General features: G+C 47.8%; 1 protein-coding gene across 2 annotated transcripts in view; it reads left to right on the top strand.

The window, feature by feature from the left end:
• Window positions 1-21,902, top strand: part of KCNH2 (potassium voltage-gated channel subfamily H member 2) — a 275,734-nt gene that overhangs the window by 245,854 nt on the left and 7,978 nt on the right. For both annotated transcript variants that reach the window (XM_082258537.1, XM_082258536.1), the window contains 7 exons: window positions 3,100-3,502; window positions 10,189-10,388; window positions 12,111-12,363; window positions 15,955-16,148; window positions 18,505-18,604; window positions 18,761-19,027; window positions 21,346-21,532. In XM_082258537.1, the coding sequence (XP_082114663.1) occupies window positions 3,100-3,502; window positions 10,189-10,388; window positions 12,111-12,363; window positions 15,955-16,148; window positions 18,505-18,604; window positions 18,761-19,027; window positions 21,346-21,532 (1,604 nt within the window). The remainder of the gene's footprint in view (window positions 1-3,099; window positions 3,503-10,188; window positions 10,389-12,110; window positions 12,364-15,954; window positions 16,149-18,504; window positions 18,605-18,760; window positions 19,028-21,345; window positions 21,533-21,902) is intronic.

The raw sequence follows: 21,902 nt of genomic DNA, 5'->3' as shown, positions 1-21,902 counted from the left end.
GTTCCTCATATCATTCCCCTGGATGGGGACCTCATTGTCTATACACATTGTTATCAGAGGTGGGCAGGGCATGCTGGGATATCAGCCCCGGACTGATGGCTCCCCCTGGTGTTTTCTATGTGTACTGACACTAGTTCTATTATAATGTACACATGATGCAGCATTAATGGCATGGTGGGCGGTGCCGCATCGGTGAAGGCGGGATCTTCCTCCTGTCATTGATTGGGGGATACAAAGGAGGCGGTGACTATCAGCGGGACGATGTGTATAAACTGCTTTCTGTGCATTTTTCATCCTTCAATTCTGTGTTCTTTTCTGAATTAAAAAATATTTCCACCCCTGGATGACCGGCACCACCTTTATTATGTAGCTTTCTGTAGATAATAATGATGAATAATGCCCTTTAAATGATCCCCAGACCCCCGGGGGGTGGGACGGGCGGAATATTCTACTTCTCTGAGATAATGAGAACCAAATAGCGCTAATCTAAAATTCCTGTCCTGGGGCGTAGCGTGGGTGGGGCAAGGCAAGTAATTTACACCCCCTTACCCGGGGATACCCCCACTCTGATCACACCCCCAGATACCCCCCCAATACTCTGATCACACTTCCACCGATACCCCCACTTTGCTCACACCCCCTGATACCCCCCCCCCCCTTCGACACTCTGATCATATCCCCCCGGTAACCCTCCCCGACACTCTGATCACACCCCCAGATAACCCCCCAACACTCTGATCACACCCCCAGATATCCCCCCGACACCCCGATCACACTTCCCTGGATACCCCCAGTCTGATCACACCCCAAGATACCCCCCACCCCCGACACTCTGATCACATCCCCCCGGTAACCCTCCCCGACACTCTGATCACACCCCCAGATAACCCCCCGACACTCTGATCACACCCCAGGTACCCCCCAAATCTCTGCTCACACCCCCAGATACCCCTCCCCCCGGATACCCCGATAACACTCCCCCGGATACCCCCACTCTGATCACACCCACATATACCCCCCGCACTCTGATCTTACCCCCGAGATACCCCACCCCGACACTCTGATCACACTGCCAGATACCCTCCCCGACACTGATCCCACCCCCGGATCCCCCCATCCCTCCACACTGATCACACCCCCAGAACCCACCCATCCCTCCACTCCGATTACACCCCCAGATATTCCTGCCTGATTACAGCTGCAGAAATCCCCCCCCTCACACGCTGATAAGAAACCTGCCCCCCTATCCCCGATACCCCAGATTCCTCAACTCTGATCACACTCCCAGAACCCCCCCACCCCTACACTATGATCAAACCCCCAGAACCCCCCCCATTCCTCTACTCTAATCAAACCCCCATGTAACGGAACCGCGACCCACACTGTTTTTGTGAACTTCTGTCAGTATACGGCTTCCTTCCAGTCTTGAACATAGATATCAAATATCCTAGCCGCCCCCATACAAAGCTAGCCAACAACTTAGCTTGTACAAGTTGAGGAACCTTCCCTTTATTGAACAACTCACACAGTTTATATACAGCATGGACATCCCCCTCCTGATCAGATTACCCCATCAGGTCAGGGGTTGTCTGATTACATTATCATATGCAGATGAAATTGTATACAGAAATAGAATTAACCTGAACTAATTATCTAGTCATTTGGACAGAAACAATATGTGAGTTCATTAACAATTAACAATGGGACAGACAGGCTTAACAGAATCCACATCACACCTCAATACACAGACCATAGGAAGAGACCACCAGTGACAGACTGTCCGTCTCTGACATTGAAGTACAATACACAATATCAGAAGTGTAAACACAGATCCCATTGTAGATAACAGGTGAGTATATCAGCATATTCATCGATGTGTGGAAGACAGGTGGTTAAGCTGATGATATTAGCATCTTCTATGAGTCTGACTGTGTGAAGCAATCTTCCTATGTTTCTTGAGATAAATATTACTGTCCCATATAAAGTAATCCAAACCATATTCTGTGTCCATTAAGTATCTGTCTTTCACTCCCAGTGACGGTGAGTATCGTCGCACCCCAGAACGCCACCCCCCCCTCCATCCCTCCACTCTGATCAAACCCCCAGAACCCCCCCCCCCCCATTTCTCCACTCTGATCAAACCCCCAGAACCCCCCCACCCCTCCACTCTGATCACACCCCCAGATCCCATCACTCTGATCACAACCCCAGCTCCCCCATATCCCTCCACTCTGATCACAGCCCCAGAACCCCCCCCCCCACTCCTCCACTCTGATCACACCCCCAGATTCCCCCATCCCTCCTCTCTGATCACACCCCCAGATTCCCCCCCCCTCCCACCACTCTGATCACACCCCCAGATTTCCCCCATCCCTCCACTCTGATCACACCCCCAGATCCCTCCACTCTGATCACACCCCCAGATCCCCTCCATCCCTCCACTCTGATCACACCCCCCCATCCCTCTACTCTGATCACACATCCAGACCCCCCCCATCCCTCCACTCTGATCACACTCCCTTCCACTCTGATTACACCCCCAGAACCCCCCCTTCACTCTGATCACACCCCCAGACCACCCCCATTCTTCCACTCTGATCACACCTCCACCGGCCTTGTCTGCGCCCATCTAATTTTTTGCACCCGGGGCGACTGCACTGGCTGACCCCCTCCCCCCCTCATGTTATGCTACTACTGGGGGGAGAATATTTTGCTGCTCACAGCTGACTTCCTGACATAGGTTTCATTGAGGACCCAGCAGGGTGTCTCCCCCGCCTGTACTGTGGATGTGAATTGGACTCTGTATATGATTGGCTGCATCGCCCCCCATCTATGTCAGTAATTAGCGCCCCATGCCTCATCCTCTCCTATTACATAAAACCTCCCCCATTGCACCATTGATGATTAACTGAACCAATAAAAAGGCTCTCCAGTGACAATATGGCGGACGGCGGTGGGCGGTGTCACGTCTCTGGTGTGTTTGTGTGACTTTGTGGCCTTCTCCGTCTTTTTGTTAATCTTATCTCTCGTTTGATGTTTTCCGTCTCGTCTTCGGCACACAATTTTCCCATTTCTGAGTCTCGTTTTGTATCCTTCCAGACCACCACTCTGATTGGCCTATTGAAGACGGCCCGCCTCCTGCGCTTGGTACGAGTGGCCCGTAAGTTAGACCGGTACTCGGAGTACGGAGCAGCCGTCCTCTTCCTCCTCATGTGCACCTTCGCCCTCATCGCTCATTGGCTGGCCTGCATCTGGTATGCCATCGGTCACATGGAACACTACGACCATGAATATCGATCGATCGGCTGGCTCTATTCGCTGGGCACTCAGATTATGAAGCCGTACAACAACAGCAACCTGAAGTCGGGGCCCTCCATCAACGACAAGTATGTCACCGCCCTCTACTTCACCTTCAGTAGCCTGACCAGCGTGGGCTTCGGGAACGTCTCCCCCAACACCAACTCCGAGAAGATCTTCTCCATATGCGTCATGCTGATCGGATGTAAGTAACTCCATCATATACAGTCATGGTGAACAGAACCAGAGACTTTCCCATGCAGAAATTTTGGGGAAATGTATTATTCTGCTAAAATGGGGGGTCTGCTGTCCCAAAAATGGATCAAGTCCACAAGCACCCTAAAAACAAGCGGGAGGAGTCAAATCTTTGAAGAACTTTGCTCTTCCATCCAACACTTCTGAGTATTTAGTATAGCGTGTCCCCCGTTGGTTACCATGGTTCCTCCCACTGACACCCTACATCACTGCAGGAGTAACCACAGCGCCCAATGAGGGACATGCTACCGGATAATGCACCTAGAAAGAAAGTCAGTGATACAGCTTTGTTTATCAACAGAGCCATGTGATTGCCCATGCCGGCAGGGTTAAGTTTGGTCTTGTTTATAAACAAAGCCATTGATCACCATGCCTGAACCAAATTGACTTTGTCTATAAACAGTCTTAAAGATACCTTTGGTCTTTTTTAGCAACAAAGGCATTGACCGCCATGTTGGCACTGAGTCAGTGATCACATGACTTTGTCTATAAAAAAAGTCTACGTGTCAGGTCTTATCAACAAAGTCATGTGATCGCCTGTGCCGGTGTTCCGTTAAAAAAAACCCTACCTGTGAAAATTCCCTACCCTTGTCACTTCCGGTTAGGGTACGTCAGTCATCAGCTGAGCCGCTTCCCAGTGCGCATGCGTGCACAGATAATGATCTCGGCTTCTGTGAAAAAACCCTACCCTTGTTCCCTGTCTTTAAAGCGGTGGCTTCCCGTCAAAATACCCAACCCTCGTTCCCCGGCGGGTCCAGAAAAATTTAAAAGTGGCTCCTAATGGAAGAAGTTGTATATATATTAATCGAAATGTAATGATTAAAAAAAAATTATATATATATATATATATATATATATATATATTTTTTTTTTTTAATTTTCCTCCATTAGGAGACACTTTTACATTTTCCTCGACCCGCTGGGGAACGGGGGTAGGGTATTTTCACGGGAAGCCGACACCATTTGCTAACCCAACGCTTTAAGCACTGGGAACTAGGGTACGGTTATTTCACGGGAAGCCGCTGTAACGTTAAAAAAACCCTACCCTGTGAAAATTCCCTACCTTCGTCACTTCCGGTGTGAGCCGATCATTTTCTGCCTGAGCATGCGCACTGAGAAGCGGCTCAGCTGATGCATGACGTACGTGCACCGGAAGTTACATAGTTACATAGTGACGAGGGTAGGGAATTTTCACGGGGGAGGGTTTTTTTTATTGGCGCTGAATTGGGGATCACATGACTTTGTCTATAAACAACCAGCATCAGAGTCTTACAAAGCTCACTCACAGCTGTCAAAAAAAAAAAAAAAAAAAAAGGGCCTCTGCAAATGTTTATCAAAGTTAGGACTGGGAGATAACTATAAACACAATGTGTTACAATGTATCATCTCCTTCTCTTACATCAAAGGAATGAACTTCCATCTGTAAGTGAGGGCAGATTAACCTCTTAAATACTAAACCTTTTTCTGATATTTGTTGCTTACACAAATCAGTATTTTTTGCTAGAAAATTACTTAGAACCCCCAAACATTTTATATATATATATATATATTTTTTTTTAACAGAGACCCTAGAGAATAAAAAGGTAGATTGTTGCAATCTTTTATGTCACACAGTATTTGCGCAGAAGTTTCAAATGCAGTTTTGTTTTTAGAAAAAAAATACACTTTAATGAATTAAAAAACAAAAAAACTAAACATTAAAGTTCACCCAATTTTTTTTGTATAATGTGAAAGATGCTGTCACCCCGCGAAATCGTGATCTTTATTCTAAGAAAAAATATTGTAATTCTCATTCTATCCAGAATGGTGTCGCTCTGCCACCATATCAGCACTGAATCGGTGATTGAATGACTTTGTTTATTTACAAACAGCCGTAAAGATTGGTTTGTTCCTATTTATAAACAAAGCCATGTGATAACTATTTCAGCACGGAATCACTGATCACATGGCTTTGTCTATGAACATTCTTAGAGTTCGGTTTGGTCTTGTTTATTATCAAAGCCATTGACCGCCATGTTGGCACAGAATTAATTATCACATGACTTTGTTTATAAACAAACAGCAACAAAGTTAGGTTTGTTTATAAACAAAGCCATTGATCACCATGCCTGAACTGAGTTGGTGATCACATGACTGTCTATAAACAGCCCTAAAATATGTTTTTGGTCTTATTTAGCAACAAAACCAATGACCGCCATGTTGGCGCTGAATCGGTGATCACATGATTTTGTCTATAAACAAAGTCTACGTGCCAGGTCTTATCAACAAAGTCATGTGATTGCCCGTGCTGGCGCTGAATTGGGGATCACATGGCTTTGTCTATAAACAATCAGCATCAGAGTTAGGTTTGATCTTATTTATCAACAAACTCTTTGCCCACCATATCAGCACTGAATCGGTGATTGAATGACTTTGTTTATTTACAAACAGCCGTAAAGATTGGTTTGGTCCTATTTATAAACAAAGCCATGTGATGACCATCTCAGCACGGAATCGGTGATCACATAACTTTGTCTATGAACATTCTTAGAGTTCGGTTTGTTCTTGTTTATTACCAAAGCCATTGACTGCCATGTTGGCACAGAATTAATTATCACATGACTTTGTCTATAAACAAACACCAATAAAGTTAGGTTTGTTCTTGTTTATAAACAAAGTCATGTGATGACCATTTCAGCACTGAATCGGTGACAGTGTTGCCAACCTCCCGGAGGGAAATTTACTGGCAAAACGTCCAAAATTTACGGACGGCACCAATTTTTTACTGGCATTGCAAAAATGTACATAAACAGGCTGTTTTCAGTGCTAAACCGTGCAAATATCAATACTTAAACTATAAACATGTAGATAGTGCTATTAGCAATGTGTTTAGGTTAAACAAAAGTCAAAAACCATATTTCTCCATTAACATGGAGAGGTGAAGGGGGCACAGGAGCGGGACACTGATGTCCTCTGCCCCCGGGCCCTGACTCCTCTCTCTACTACTCCAGTCTGCAGTGCGCTGCTAGCTGTCGGACTCGGGGGGGGGGGGGTGAGAAAGAAAACCAACGGAGCTTCCCCTTTTTAGGTGGAGCTCTGCTTTAAATAACTGTTAGTTGCAAGTTGAGGTAGTACATCCACTGGAAAATAAAGAACTGTCCATTGCATTACAATTAGTGGTGCTACAATTGGCTGTGCTATTCCCCTAGTGGTGCTGCCCATACCTTGGATCAGAAAGGTCCATATTTAGAGTCCAATTATCTGGCTGCCCATAAAATCATTTGAGTCCCAATAAAGGTTTACACTGCCAGTTAAACGGTTACATACTTTAATCACTAATATGCTCACAACTTTCTTCCCATGGTGGACTGCACCATAAGGAATGATTGCAGAGTGCCAGCCACACATTGCCCCCAATGATTGCAGAGTGCCAGCCACACATTGCCCCCAATGATTGCCGAGTGCCAGCCACACATTGCCCCCAATGATTGCCGAGTGCCAGCCACACATTGCCCCCAATGATTGCAGAGTGCCAGCCACACATTGCCCTCAATGATTGCAGAGTGCCAGCCACACATTGCCCCCAATGATTGCAGAGTGCCAGCCACACATTACCCCCAATGATTGCAGAGTGCCAGCCACACATTGCCCCCAATGATTGCAGAGTGCCAGCCACACATTGCCCTCAATGATTGCAGAGTGCCAGCCACACATTGCCCCCAATGATTGCAGAGTGCCAGCCACAGCATTGCCCCCAATGATTGCAGAGTGCCAGAACACAGCATTGCCCCCAATGATTGCAGAGAGCCAGAACACAGCATTGCCCCCAATGTATGCAGAGTGCCAGCCACACATTGCCCCCAATGATTGCAGAGTGCCAGCCACACATTGCCCCCAATGATTGCAGAGTGCCAGCCACACATTGCCCCCAATGATTGCAGACTGAGTGCCAGCCACACATTGCCCCCAATGATTGCAGAGTGCCAGTCACAGCATTGCCCCTAATGATTGCAGAGTGCCAGCCACAGCATTGCCCCCAATGATTGCAGAGTGCCAGCCACAGCATTGCCCCCAATGATTGCAGAGTGCCAGCCACACATTGCCCCCAATGATTGCAGAGTGCCAGCCACACATTGCCCCCAATGATTGCAGAGTGCCAGCCACACATTGCCCCCAATGATTGCAGAGTGCCAGCCACAGCATTGCCCCCAATGATTGCAGAGTGCCAGCCACAGCATTGCCCCCAATGATTGCAGACTGAGTGCCAGCCACACATTGCCCCCAATGATTGTTAAATAAATTATAATGATTGGTGTTGGCGCTACCTATAAAATTCTTAGAAAATGCCCCAAGCGGCGTGAAAGGGAATGTGGGGTGTGATGACCCAACTACTAGTGAAATTGTGCCGAAATAATATAAGTGAAAATAAAAAAATACAAGGTGTATATACACATAAATCAAAATAAATACCGAACAGTGGAGATGAATAAATACCGTGAGTGTAATCAACCCACTACCATAGGCATGTAAACCAAGTTGCTGATATGTGAAAATAAATGAATAAATAAACGTGCCACATAAACTGTGAAAAAATAATAATAAAAGGACGTTAGGGTGTAAAGTCCATAAGTGGCCACTAGGTGGCGTTTAGCTGATACGACCTGTATATCGGGTTGTAGGGGGTTCCTCTTCGTTGTGGGGAGCAGGCGTGGGCCAGGTGGCAAATGGCCTAAATGCTCACATAGAAGGAAGAAAGCCCCATGGTGAATAAATGCAATATACAGATGATACACAAGGTGTAAATAGGGCGGAGTCTCCGACGTCAAACGTCACTTCCGGTTGTCGGCCGTGGAACGCGGAAGCATCCCGGCGCGCACTGTGGTTTCTGATCTCGATCATCTATACGAGTGAGTTATTTACACCTTGTGTCTTTAGTCCTCCCGCGGCGCCCCCTCCTCGTCCAATGGCACGGTGTTTGCCTTTCGGCCAATCAGGAAGCGGGAGGACCCGCTCCCTGATTGGCCAGGAGGAGGATCCATGTGACAATAGCGAATTCTCATTCGCTATTGTCACAGAATGGGCGGGTCTCCACGCACAGTCCACATGCTGCACGCACTCACTGTCAGCGCCAGCGGCTGGCGGGAAAACTTGAATGACGGCGGGGGCGGAGGCAGGGGCGGGCGCAGGCGGACCTGCTGCATTGATCTCTGCGAGAGAACTCGGAGTCAGTCGGGAATCTTCGGAACTGCGCGCCGCACATGCGCAGTTCCGACCTTGCCGCCGCCGCCGTAGATTTACTGGCACTTTTCTCCTGCTACGGGCATTTACGGGCAGGAGAAAAGTGCCCTGTTTTAACGGGCTGTCCGTAAATCTACGGTTGGTTGGCAACACTGATCGGTGATTGAATGACTTTGTTTATTTACAAACAGCCGTAAAGATTGGTTTGGTCTTATTTATAAACAAAGCCATGTGATGACCATCTCAGCACGGAATCGGTGATCACATGACTTTGTCTATGAACATTCTCAGAGTTTGGTTTGTTCTTGTTTATTACCAAAGCCATTGACCTCCATGTTGGCACAGAACTGGTTATCACATGACTTTGTTTATAAACAAACAGCAACAAAGTTAAGTTTGGTCTTGTTTATAAACAAAGCCATTGATCACCATGCCTGAACCGAGTTGGTGATCACATGACTGTCTATAAACAGCCTTAAAAATATGTTTGGTCTTATTTAGCAACAAAACCAATGACCGCCATGTTGTCGCTGAATCGGTGATCACATGGCTTTGTCTATAAACAAAGTGTTAGAGGCCGGCGTGTTCTTCATTGGTCATGTGATCACTGTCAGTGCCGACAAAGAAAAGTCCACAAATCCTGAATCTGATCTCCGCACTCTGTAATAATCGCAACTTTTCCTGTGAAATCAGCTTTGGGAAAATGGGCGCTCGCCCCCCATCAGCCAATCCCGGGAAATATCAGGGCTGGTAAAGTAGACTGAAAAGGAACTCCACCAAAGGCAGTGATTGAACCCGAGAAGGCATGCATGACAGGAGCTCACTGGCTACATGCTTGTTTCAGGTTAGTCACTCATTGAGGTTAGTAGGACAGGCCTGGAGCTTCCACCTGTAGTAAATGGCAGCAGCTCCTCTCTTCCCATCGTGGGGGGGGGGGGTCTCTCCTGTCATTGGGAGGAGGTTGGACCATGGATGGAGGAAAGTTCTGGAGGAGGCAGATTTCTGGATAGGGAATTATGTGATGTCACACTGCCATCTACAGGACATTAGGAGGAAGAGCAGCAAATGACATTCTTCACTTGTCTGCAGATCATCCGGACAAAAGTCAAAATAATCTGCCCCCCCCCCCCCCTGTTACCTTATGGAAGAAACTTCCCTAGGACGCATCATGGACCGATCTGCAATAGGAACTGTCTGTGTTACCCTGTAGGCACCGATCCGGTCCTTATCCTGTGCAGGCATGCTTCCTTTGGTGATCACAGACAGTTCTCCTGCAGGTGACGGTGCCGTGTTCCCATACTGCACCCATAGCAGAACTATGACTCCACGCCGGGAGTAATGGAGGCGTGTTCAGAAGATGCAGATTGCGCTATCTATAGTGGGGTAAATCATGTAACATTGTCTCTCCCTCTTCTCCAGCATTGATGTATGCCAGTATTTTCGGGAATGTGTCCGCCATCATCCAGAGGCTTTATTCCGGCACCGCCAGGTACCACACACAGATGCTGCGGGTCCGAGAGTTCATCCGCTTCCACCAGATTCCCAACCCCCTCCGCCAGCGACTGGAGGAGTATTTCCAACACGCCTGGTCATACACCAACGGCATCGACATGAACGCGGTGCGTCCAAACGTCTCTGACAACTTCTGACAACCATTCTATCCCACCTGACAACCATTCTGTCTCACCTGACAACCTCTGACAACCATTGTATCTCACCTGACAACCTCTGACAACCATTGTATCTCACCTGACAACTTCTGACAACCATTGTATCCCACCTGACAACCTCTGACAACCATTGTATCCCACCTTCCGTCTTCACCAGAAATGTCTGTGACCCGCATCCTCCACCATCCTCTCTAATATATTCATCTACTCACCGTACTGCCTTCTCCCTATTCTCATCTCCTCCTTATCTCCATTCCTTGTGATCTCTCCCTCTCCTCTTTTTCTCCTCACTGCCATTCTCTTCTTCATACCATTTTTTGCTTTCCCCTCTCTCTGCTGTCCTCTCCTCTCCTCTGTCCCCCCTCTCTATATTGTCCTCTCCTCTCCTCTGTCCCCCCTCTCTATATTGTCCTCTCCTCTCCTCTGTCCCCTCTCTATATTGTCCTCTCCTCTGTCCCCTCTCTCTGCTGTCCTCCCCTCTCCTCTGTCCCCTCTCTCTGCTGTCCTCCCCTCTCCTCTGTCCCCTCTCTATATTGTCCTCTCCTCTCCTCTGTCCCCCCTCTCTATATTGTCCTCTCCTCTCCTCTGCCCCCTCTCTATATTGTCCTCTCCTCTCCTCTGTCCCCTCTCTATATTGTCCTCTCCTCTCCTCTGTCCCCTCTCTCTGCTGTCCTCCCCTCTCCTCTGTCCCCTCTCTCTGCTGTCCTCCCCTCTCCTCTGTCCCCTCTCTATATTGTCCTCTCCTCTCCTCTGTCCCCTCTATATTGTCCTCTCCTCTCCTCTGTCCCCTCTCTATATTGTCCTCTCCCCTGTCCCCTCTCTCTGCTGTCCTCCCCTTTCCTCTGTCCCCTCTCTCTGCTGTCCTCCCCTCTCCTCTGTCCCCTCTCTATATTGTCCTCTCCTCTCCTCTGTCCCCCCTCTCTATATTGTCCTCTCCTCTCCTCTGCCCCCTCTCTATATTGTCCTCTCCTCTCCTCTGTCCCCTCTCTATATTGTCCTCTCCTCTGTCCCCTCTCTCTGCTGTCCTCCCCTCTCCTCTGTCCCCTCTCTCTGCTGTCCTCCCCTCTCCTCTGCTCTCTCTCTATATTGTCCTCTCCTCTGTCCCCTCTCTATATTGTCCTCTCCTCTCCTCTGTCCCCTCTCTATATTGTCCTCTCCTCTGTCCCCTCTCTCTGCTGTCCTCCCCTCTCCTCTGTCCCCTCTCTATATTGTCCTCTCCTCTCCTCTGTCCCCTCTCTATATTGTCCTCTCCTCTCCTCTCCTCTGTCCCCTCTCTATATTGTCCTCTCCTCTGTCCCCTCTCTCTGCTGTCCTCTCCTCTCCTCTGTCCCCTCTCTCTGCTGTCCTCTCCTCTGTCCCCTCTCTATATTGTCCTCTCCTCTGTCCCCTCTCTCTGCTGTCCTCTCCTCTCCTCTGTCCCCTCTCTCTGCTGTCCTCTCCTCTCCTCTGTCCCCTCTCTCTGCTGTCCTCTCCTCTCCTCTGTCCCCTCTCTATATTGTTCTCTCCTCTTCTCTCCTCTGTCCCCTCTCTATATTGTCCTCTCCTCTGTCCCCTCTCTCTGCTCTCCTCTCCTCTGTCCCCTCTCTATATTGTTCTCTCCTCTGTCCCCTCTCTATATTGTCCTCTCCTTTCCTCACTCTTTATTGGTCCTCTTGTTCTTTTTCTCTTCAGGTTTTGAAAGGTTTCCCAGAATGTCTTCAGGCTGATATTTGTCTTCACCTCAATCGGAGTCTTCTGCAGAACTGTAAACCCTTCAAGGGGGCCACCAAGGGCTGCCTGCGGGCGCTGGCCATGAAATTCAAAACCACCCATGCTCCTCCGGGTGACACCTTGGTGCATGCGGGGGATGTGCTCACCGCCCTCTACTTCCTGTCCCGCGGATCCATCGAAATCCTGCGTGGTGACGTCGTGGTTGCTATATTAGGTAACGAAGACGTTCTTGTGTCCGGTCCGCCCTCTTTGTATGACTGCCATGGCAGAGCCCCCCCCAGGGGGTCACCCGGTACTGGGGGGGGGGGTCACCCGGTACTACTTCCCATGTCTGTGCTGAGGAGGGGAGAATAGGAAGTCCCAGCCGTCCTCTGTACAGTACATGGGGGGTGTTGTAGTCAGGGCGGCCATCAGAAATTGTTGGGTCCCTTACACAGCTTTAGGCCTGGGCCCCCCAGTGCCCGTCCAATGGTCGTCCCACTGACTCCGCCCACTGGCCATCCCATCAATTCCTTCAGTGCCCCCACTTTTATTTTAACACTTACAACTTAATATATAAAAATTAATCCAATCCAGTAAAGAGACATCCCCATATAATCAGCAAAGAGACATCCCAATCCAACAAAGAGACACCCCAATCCAACAAAGAGACACCCCAATCCAACAAAGAGACACTCCAATCCAGCAAAGAGACACCCCAATCCAGCAAAGAGACATCCCAATCCAGCAAAGAGACACCCCAATCCAACAAAGAGACACTCCAATCCAGCAAAGAGACACCCCAATCCAGCAAAGAGACACCCCAATCCAGCAAAGAGACACCCCAATCCAACAAAGAGACACCCCAATCCAACAAAGAGACACCCCAATCCAGCAAAGAGACACCCCAATCCAACAAAGAGACACCCCAATCCAACAAAGAGACACCCCAATCCAGCAAAGAGACACCCCAATCCAACAAAGAGACACCCCAATCCAGCAAAGAGACACCCCAATCCAACAAAGAGACACCCCAATCCAACAAAGAGACACCCCAATCCAGCAAAGAGACACCCCAATCCAACAAAGAGACACCCCAATCCAGCAAAGAGACACCCCAATCCAGCAAAGAGACATCCCAATCCAGCAAAGAGACATCCCAATCCAGCAAAGAGACATCCCAATCCAGCAAAGAGACACCCCAATCCAGCAAAGAGACACCCCAATCCAACAAAGAGACACCCCAATCCAACAAAGAGACACCCCAATCCAACAAAGAGACACCCCGATCCAGCAAAGAGACACCCCAATCCAACAAAGAGACATCCCAATCCAGCAAAGAGACATCCCAATCCAGCAAAGAGACATCCCAATCCAGCAAAGAGACACCCCAATCCAGCAAAGAGACATCCCAATCCAGCAAAGAGACAGACCCATATATTCTGAAAAGACACATTAGAAAACACTCCCCTAGGCACACACTTAACCCTTTGATCACCCACTAGGTTAACCCCTTCCCTTCCAGTGTCATTAATACAGTGACAGTGTATATGTATAGCACTGATTACTGTAGTGATGTCACTGGTAACCCCAAAAGTGTCAAAAATTTCAGTTAGGGGTCCGATCTGTCCGCCGCAATGTCGCAGTCCAGATAAAAATTGCCGGCATTATTAGTAAAAAAAAAAATGTTTTCCCCCTAGTTTGAAGACGTGATAACTTTTGCGCAAACCAATCAATATCCACTTATTGGGATTTTCTTTACCAAAAATATGTAGCAGAATACAAACTGGCCTAAAATTAGGAAAAAATGTGATTTTTACTTTTCTTTTTTTGGGAATGTTATATAGCAGAAAGTAAAAAAAATATATATTTTTTTTTTCAGAATTGTCGCTGTTTTTTTGTTTATAGCGCAAAAAATAAAAATCGCACAGGTGATCAATTACCACCAAAAGAAATCTCTATTTGTGGGAAAAAAAGGACATAAATTTTATTTGAGTACAGCATCGCACGACCGCGCAATTGTTAAAGTAACGCAGTGCCGAAACGCAAAAAAATGGCCTGGTCATTAAGGGGGAAAATCCTTCCGGTCCAGAAGTGGTTAACAAGGAGGCCTCCAGATCCCGCCCCCCCCCCCTCCCTCCCTATGTGAATATGGGGGGAAAAAAGTGCTTAATAAAAAATGTAAAACGCAACAATGTTTTTTGACAAGTCCTTTATTTTAAAATATTAATAGAAACGATCCCCGGGTGTAGATCCATCGCCAAGCATTAGGAACACCGACTCAAAAAAGAAAAAAAACAGGGGGGGGGGGTGCGCTCCTGATGAAGGCTCCCGCCGAATGACAGCTCTGCCTCCTCCCACAAAAGGGCGGGGGCCACACGGTGACATCACCAGGTGAAGCCCTCCTCCTTGTGACGTCGTGGAACCAGCATGCCCCAGTCGGTGACGTCACAAAAGGACGGGGTCATCCAGTGATGGCACCAGGTGGCCCCACCCCTTAGTGTATTCAGTGGAGCTCTCATTGGGCGGGAGCCTTCCTCAGGGGCGGACCTTTTTTCTGGCATTCATCGTGAATGATGTTGGATCTACACTGGGGGACAACTTTTTTTTTTTGCTTTAATAAAGGACTTGTCAAAACGTTTTTAATGAATACATATTCACATGGGGGGGGGGGGGGGTATCAGGGTGCCGTCTTTTTAAAGGGGGCTTCCTAGGTTCAGATAAACCCCCCTGCCTACAGACCCCCACAACCACCGTTCAGAGTTGTGGGGAAGAGGCCCTTCAACATGAGGACAAGGGGCTGTGGGGCAGGAGCCCTGACCCCCCCCCCTCCCACTTGTTGAGGGCATGTGCCCTGGTATGGTTCAGAAGGGGGGGAGCTTGCACCCCCCCCCCCCATTTCCTTGCCCTTTTAGCAGCATGCTCGGGTCTGGGTCTGGTATGGATTTTGGGGGGACCCCACGCTGTTTTCCTTTAAAATTTTGGCACTGGGTTCCCCTTAAAATCTATACCAGATCTAAGGGCCTGCTATGGATTGGGGGGGGGGGGTCATTTTTTCCCCTCAATTTTTAAATGCCGGCGATTCCTTTTTTTTACGCTCCGCTGTCAGCGGGGAACCCCACTGGCAGCTGATGACTCATCGGTTGTTAAGGACTCGGTGGTCACCTGCTCCTTAACAACCATGTTGTTTATTGGTTGTTAAGGATTCTGGCGGGGGGCGGTGCCGTCTCTGTCACATGACGGGACCTTTTGTGAATTGACTTTACTTCGTGTTTTATGCGGTATTTACCGGACAGTTTTGCTTTATGCGAAAAACCTAAATATGGCGTGCGATCCGCGTCTGTGATTGGAGCTTTTATCATGGAATGATATGAATGGAGGCGGGGACTGACGTGAATGGAGGCGGGGAATGATATGAATGGAGGCGGGGAATGATATGAATGGAGGCAGGGAATTATATGAATGGAGGCAGGGAATGATATGAATGGAGGCGGGGAATGATATGAATGGAGGCAGGGAATGATATGAATGGACGCGGAGAATGGAGGCGGGGAATGATATGAATGGAGGCGGAGAATGGAGGCGGGGAATGATATGAATGGAGGCGGAGAATGGAGGCGGGGAATGATATGAATGGAGGCGGGGAATAATATGAATGGAGGCGGGGAATGACATGAATGGAGGCGGGGAATGATATGAATGGAGGCGGGGACATCCTTGTTTGTTTATAAAAAAGGAAATTTTGGAAAAATCTGGTGACAAAATGTACAATAAAATGTTATTTTCCCACCCAATTTAATAAGCGCTGTCTTCTGATTGGTTGCAGGTAAGAATGATATATTCGGGGAGCCCATCAATCTCTACGCCCGGCCCGGGAAATCCAATGCCGACGTCCGCGCTCTGACCTACTGCGACCTCCACAAGATTCACCGCGAGGACCTGCTGGAGGTCCTGGACATGTACCCAGAATTCTCCGACTACTTCTGGTCCAGCCTGGAAATCACCTTCAACCTCCGAGATGTAAGTGTGTGACGGGGGTCTCTGGTGTCAGGCAGTAGGGGGGTCTCTGGTGTCAGGCAGTGCAGGGGTCTGTGGTGTCAGGCAGTACGGGGGTCTCTGGTGTCAGGTAGTATGGGGGTCTCTGGTGTCAGGCAGTACAGGGGTCTCTGGTGTCAGGCAGTATGGGGGTATCTGGTTTCAGGCAGTACGGGGGTCTCTGGTTTTCAGGCAGTACAGGGGTATCTGGTGTCAGGCAGTACAGGGATCTCTGGTGTCAGGCAGTACGGGGGTATCTGGTGTCAGGCAGTACGGGGGTCTCTGGTTTTCAGGCAGTACAGGGGTCTCTGGTGTCAGGCAATACAGGGGTATCTGGTGTCAGGCAGTACAGGGGTCTCTGGTGTCAGGGTCTCTGTTGTTCTCTATGACAGAGCTCTCTGGTGTCAGGCAGTATGGGGGTCCCTGGTGTCAGGCAGTACGGGGGTCCCTGGTGTCAGGCAGTATGGGGGTCTCTGGTGTCAGGCAGTACGGGGTCTCTGGCGTCGAAGAGTATGGGGGTCTCTGTTGTTCTCTATGACAGATCTCTCTGGTGTCAGGCAGTACGGGGGTCTCTGGTGTCAGGTAGTACGGGGGTCTCTGGGCAGTATGGGGGTCTCTGGGCAGTATGGGGGTCTCAGGTAGTACGGGGGTCTCTGGTGTCAGGCAGTAAGGGGTCTCTGGGCAGTATGGGGTTCTCAGGCAGTACGGAAGTCTCTGGTCTCAGGCAGTATGGAGGTCTCTGGGCAGTACGGGGGGCTCTGGGCAGTACGGGGGTCTCTGGGTAGTACGGGGGTCTCTGGTTAGTACGGGGGTCTCTGCAGTACAGGGGTCTCTGGGTAGTACGGGGTCTCTGCAGTATGGGGGTCTCTGGGCAGTACGGGAGTCTCAGGCAGTACGGGGGTCTCAGGCAGTACGAGGGTCTCTGGGCAGTATGGGGGTCTCTGGGCAGTACGGGGGTCTCAGGCAGTACGGGAGTCTCTGCAGTACGGGGGTCTCTGGGCAGTACGGGGGTCTCAGGTAGTAGAGGGGTCTCTGGCAGTACGGGGGTCTCTGGGTAGTATGGGGGTCTCTGGGCAGTACGGGGGTCTCTGGGCAGTATGGGGGTCTCTGGGCAGTACGGGGGTCTCTGGGCAGTATGGGGGTCTCAGGCAGTATGGGGGTCTCGGGCAGTATGGGGGTCTCAGGCAGTACGGGTGTCTCTGCAGTACGATTGTCTTAGGCAGTACAGGGGTCTCTGCAGTACGGGGGTCTCTGGGTAGTACGGGGGTCTCTGGGTAGTACGGGGGTCTCTGGGTTGTACGGGGGTCTCAGGCAGTATGGGAGTCTCTGCAGTATGGGGGTCTCTGGGCAGTATGGGGGTCTCAGGTAGTAAGGGGGTCTCAGGCAGTACGGGGGTCTCTGGGCAGTACGGGGGTCTCTGGGCAGTATGGGGTCTCAGGCAGTACGGGGGACTCTGGGCAGTATGGGGGTCTCTGGGCAGTACGGGGGTCTCTGGGCAGTATGGGGTCTCAGGCAGTACGGGGGACTCTGGGCAGTATGGGGGTCTCTGGGCAGTACGGGGGTCTCTGGGCAGTATGGGGATCTCTGGGCAGTATGGTGTCTCAGGCAGTACGGTGGTCTCTGGGTAGTACGGGGGTCTCTGGGCAGTATGGGGGTCTCAGGTAGTACGGGGGTCTCAGGCAGTACGGGGGTCTCTGGTGTCAGGCAGTACGGGGGTCTCTGGACAGTATGGGGGTCTCAGGTAGTACGGGGGTCTCAGGCAGTACGGGGGTCTCTGGTGTCAGGCAGTACAGGGGTCTCTGGGCAGTATGGGGGTCTCAGGTAGTACAGGGGTCTCAGGCAGTACGGGGGTCTCTGGTGTCAGGTAGTACGTGGGTCTCAGGTAGTACGGGGGTCTCAGGCAGTACGGGGGTCTCAGGCAGTACGGGGGTCTCTGTGTAGTACGTGGGTCTCTGGGTAGTATGGGGGTCTCTGGGTAGTATGGGGGTCTCTGGGTAGTACAGGGGTCTCTGGGCAGTACGGGGTCTCTGGGCACTATGGGGGTCTCAGGTAGTACGGGGGTCTCAGGCAGTACGGGGGTCTCAGGCAGTACGGGGGTCTCAGGCAGTACGGGGGTCTCTGGGTAGTATGGGGGTCTCTGGGTAGTACGGGGGTCTCTGGGTAGTACAGGGGTCTCTGGGTAGTACAGGGGTCTCTTCAGTACGGGGGTCTCTGGGCAGTATGGGGGTCTCTGGGCAGTACGGGGGTCTCTGGGCAGTACGGGGGTCTCTGGGCAGTACGGGGGTCTCTGCATAGAACGGGGGTCTCTGTTGTTCTCTATGACGTCTCTCTCTCTCTGTAGACGAATATGATCCCGGGATCTCCCGCCAGCTGCGATTCGGATAACGGATTCAATAAGCTGAGGCGGAGGAAACTTTCCTTCCGCCGACGGACGGAGAAAGGTGAGGAGGGGGCGGAGCTTCCTTCTGTCTATACACAGGCAGGCCCCTCCCTCCACACATCTGACCAATGGGCATTGGCTGGCCAGTAGCCTGTGTATGGAGGGGGAGGAGCTTACCTCCAGACATGAAGTATAAATATTGTATTTCCTCCAATAGATGCGGAGAACGCCGGAGAGCTGAAGAAAGGTCAAAGGTCGGGCCGGCTGAGCGGGAACAACCTGGCCCCGGAGTACAAGGATTGGGGTGACCAGCAGAGCAGCGGTCCATCCAGTTCCTCCTCCAGCGATGACGAGCAGCCGGCACCACCGACCAATACTGTGGAACTTTCCCCGACGAGGGCGACGTGCAGCAACTTCACCGCACCGAGCGCAGGGGAGGGGGACGCAGAGCACAGCACCGGGGACGTGTGCAATCACCTGTCCGGTACGGGGGAGGGGGTGGGGTGCGTCTATTCTAATCTATTCTCTTCTATTCTATTCGAATGAATACTATTCAAATTTCGGGAAATTATTATATTCTTTTCTATTCTCTTTATTGTTGATTCCTATTCTATTCTTTTATTTTTAATTTTATTCTATTCAAATTCAAATGTATTCTATTCGCACTTTGGAAGACTATTATATTCTTTCTATTCTATTCTATTCTTGTTTATTGTTTTCTATTCTAGTCTATTCTATTCTATTATTTTCTTTTCTAACATCTTATTTTTTTTTCTATTCTAATATATTCTTTTCTATTCTATTCAAAAGAATTCTATTCAAATTTCTGGAAATGATTATATTCTTTCTATTCATTTATATTCTTTTCTATTGTTTATCCTATTCTATTCTTTTATTTTCAATTTTATTCTATTCTAATTCAAACTTATTCCATTCAAATCTGAATTTATTCTATTCGAAGTTCAGAAGACTGTTATTCTTTCTATTCTCCATTCTATTCTTTTGTTTTTTTCTATTCTATTTTATTCTATTATAATCAATTCTAATCTTTCCTATTCTATTTTTTTATTCTATTCTTATTTTTTCTTTTCTATTCTAATTAATTCTATTTGAATTTCGGAAGATGGTCATATTCTTTCTATTCTATTCTAATATGTTTTTCTGTTCTAATTTTTTTTATTCTATTCTTTTCTATTATCTTATTTTCTATTCTATTCTAATCTATTCTATTCTTTTCTATTCTATTCAAATGCATTCTGTTCAAATTTTGGGAAATTGTTATATTCTTTCTATTTTATTCTATTATTTTCTATTCTATTGTTTATTCTATTCTATTCTTTTTTTTTTTCAATTTTATTCTATTCAGATTTGAGTTTTTTCCATTTACATCTGAATTTATTCTATATGAAGTTTGTAAGACTCTTATATTTTCTATTTTATTCTAGTCTATTGTTTTTTTTTTCTATTCTGTTCTTTTCTATTATACTTTATATTTATTCTATTTGAAAGTCGGATTTCAGAAGAAGGTTTATATTCTTTTTATTTTATTCTATTCTTTTCTTTCTATTCTATTCCTTTATTTTCTATTCTATTTTATTCTGGGTTTTTTTTTCTATTCTATTTTGCTCTTTTTTTATCTATTCTTTTATTTTCTATTCTATTCTTTTTTTTTTTATTTTTTTCTATTCTATTTATTACAGGTACTTATATAGCTCTATTTTGTTTTATTTTTTCTGTTTTTTTTTTTTGTTTTGTTTTTTTTTTTTTACTCTATTCTTTTATTTTCTATTCTATTTTATTCTTTTTTTTTTTTCATTTCTATATATTTCAGGTACTTATATAGCTCTATTTTGTTCTTATTTTTTTACTCTATTCTTTTATTTTCTATTCTATTCTTTTTAAATTATTTTCTATTCTATTTTTCTTTCATTTCAGGTACTTATATAGCTCTATTTTGTTTTGTTTTTTTTTGTTTTTTTACTTTATTTTTTTATTTTCTATTCTTTTCTTTTCCTTTATTTTCTATTCTATTTTATTGTGTTCGAAAATTTGTTTCAAATTTTGTCTGAAACGTTATTTCCTTATTTTGGATTCATTTAAATTTGTTACTATTGTAATTCGGATACATCGGAATTTCCAAACAACTAAGAATTTGTCCTATTTTTTTAATTGGGAACGAATTGAAGCGCACGTATCTACTTCCACCCCGCCCTGCCGCCATTCCCAGAGGAAACTTCCTGTCCCATTGTAAGAGAAGGATTGCAGAACTCACAATCTGGAAATATTTCCCCCAATTGGAAGAATAACGTTTGTCTTTATAAATATTGATGGAAATTACGACCCCCCCCCCCCCCACAGATCTCTCCACATGGATCCCCCCCCCCCCCCCAGAACCTCCGTACTATAAATGGGTTCAACTAGATTTGGTTCTGTTTTTGGTTTTGTGGTTAGATATTAGCTGCTGGGGTTGGATTTACCAAAATTTATCAACATTTTTACAAAATTTAAAAAAAAAATGTAAAATTTTTACAAAATTTACAGAAAATTTACCAAAATTTTGGAGAGTAATTTTAGAAATTCTGTTAAAATGTGCAATTTTCCTGCCCACAAAAAGACGTACATCCAACCTAACGCCAGGTAATGAATGTAGATATGGATGAACAGCTATTAATTACTGGCCGCCATCTTTCATTTACCCCCCCCCCCCAATTCCTCCCATTGAAGTATGGGAATGACGGCAGCGGATGAGAAGGGTGACTCGAGCTTCAAATAATGAGACCCTTCTCTCTTCCGTCATGACAGGAGCTTTTTCTGGGGTGTCAAACATCTTCAGTTTTTGGGGGGACCGAAGCGGTCGTCAGTACCAGGAGCTGCCGCGATGCACCATCCCCACCCACTCCACCATCAGCGCTCCCCTGCCTTCTATAAGTCGGCGCCAAAAATGTGAATTGGGGAACCGGCTGGACCAACTACAGAAACAGCTGAACAGGTACGAGAGGATTTCCGTACCCGCCTTCTAATTAACTCCTCCCCTTATACTCTTTTCTCCCCTCCCTCTTCCTATGCACACTCCACCCTGTATCATTCTCCTTTAAATGGCCCTTCTTTACTCTGACTCCTCCCCTTGTCCTGTATGCCCCGCCTTCTCTCCCTGTGCAACCTCAAGCCTCCATCCTACTCCTAACTCATCTCTAGTTCTAAACCTGTATGTGTCTCCTCTGCTTTAAGGACTTCCTCCCCACCTACTCTTCCTGTTCACCCTCCACCCTCCTTCATTAAATAGCTCCACCCCTTCCTCATGTCTCCCATGATCCTGTAGACTCTGCCTCTGCTTTAGATACATCCCCCATGCCTTGTAT

Source organism: Pelophylax lessonae (genome assembly GCF_965119305.1).
Source record: "Pelophylax lessonae genome assembly, chromosome: 5".
NCBI classification, from domain to species: domain Eukaryota; kingdom Metazoa; phylum Chordata; class Amphibia; order Anura; family Ranidae; genus Pelophylax; species Pelophylax lessonae.
This window is presented reverse-complemented; position numbering and strand designations above follow the sequence as displayed.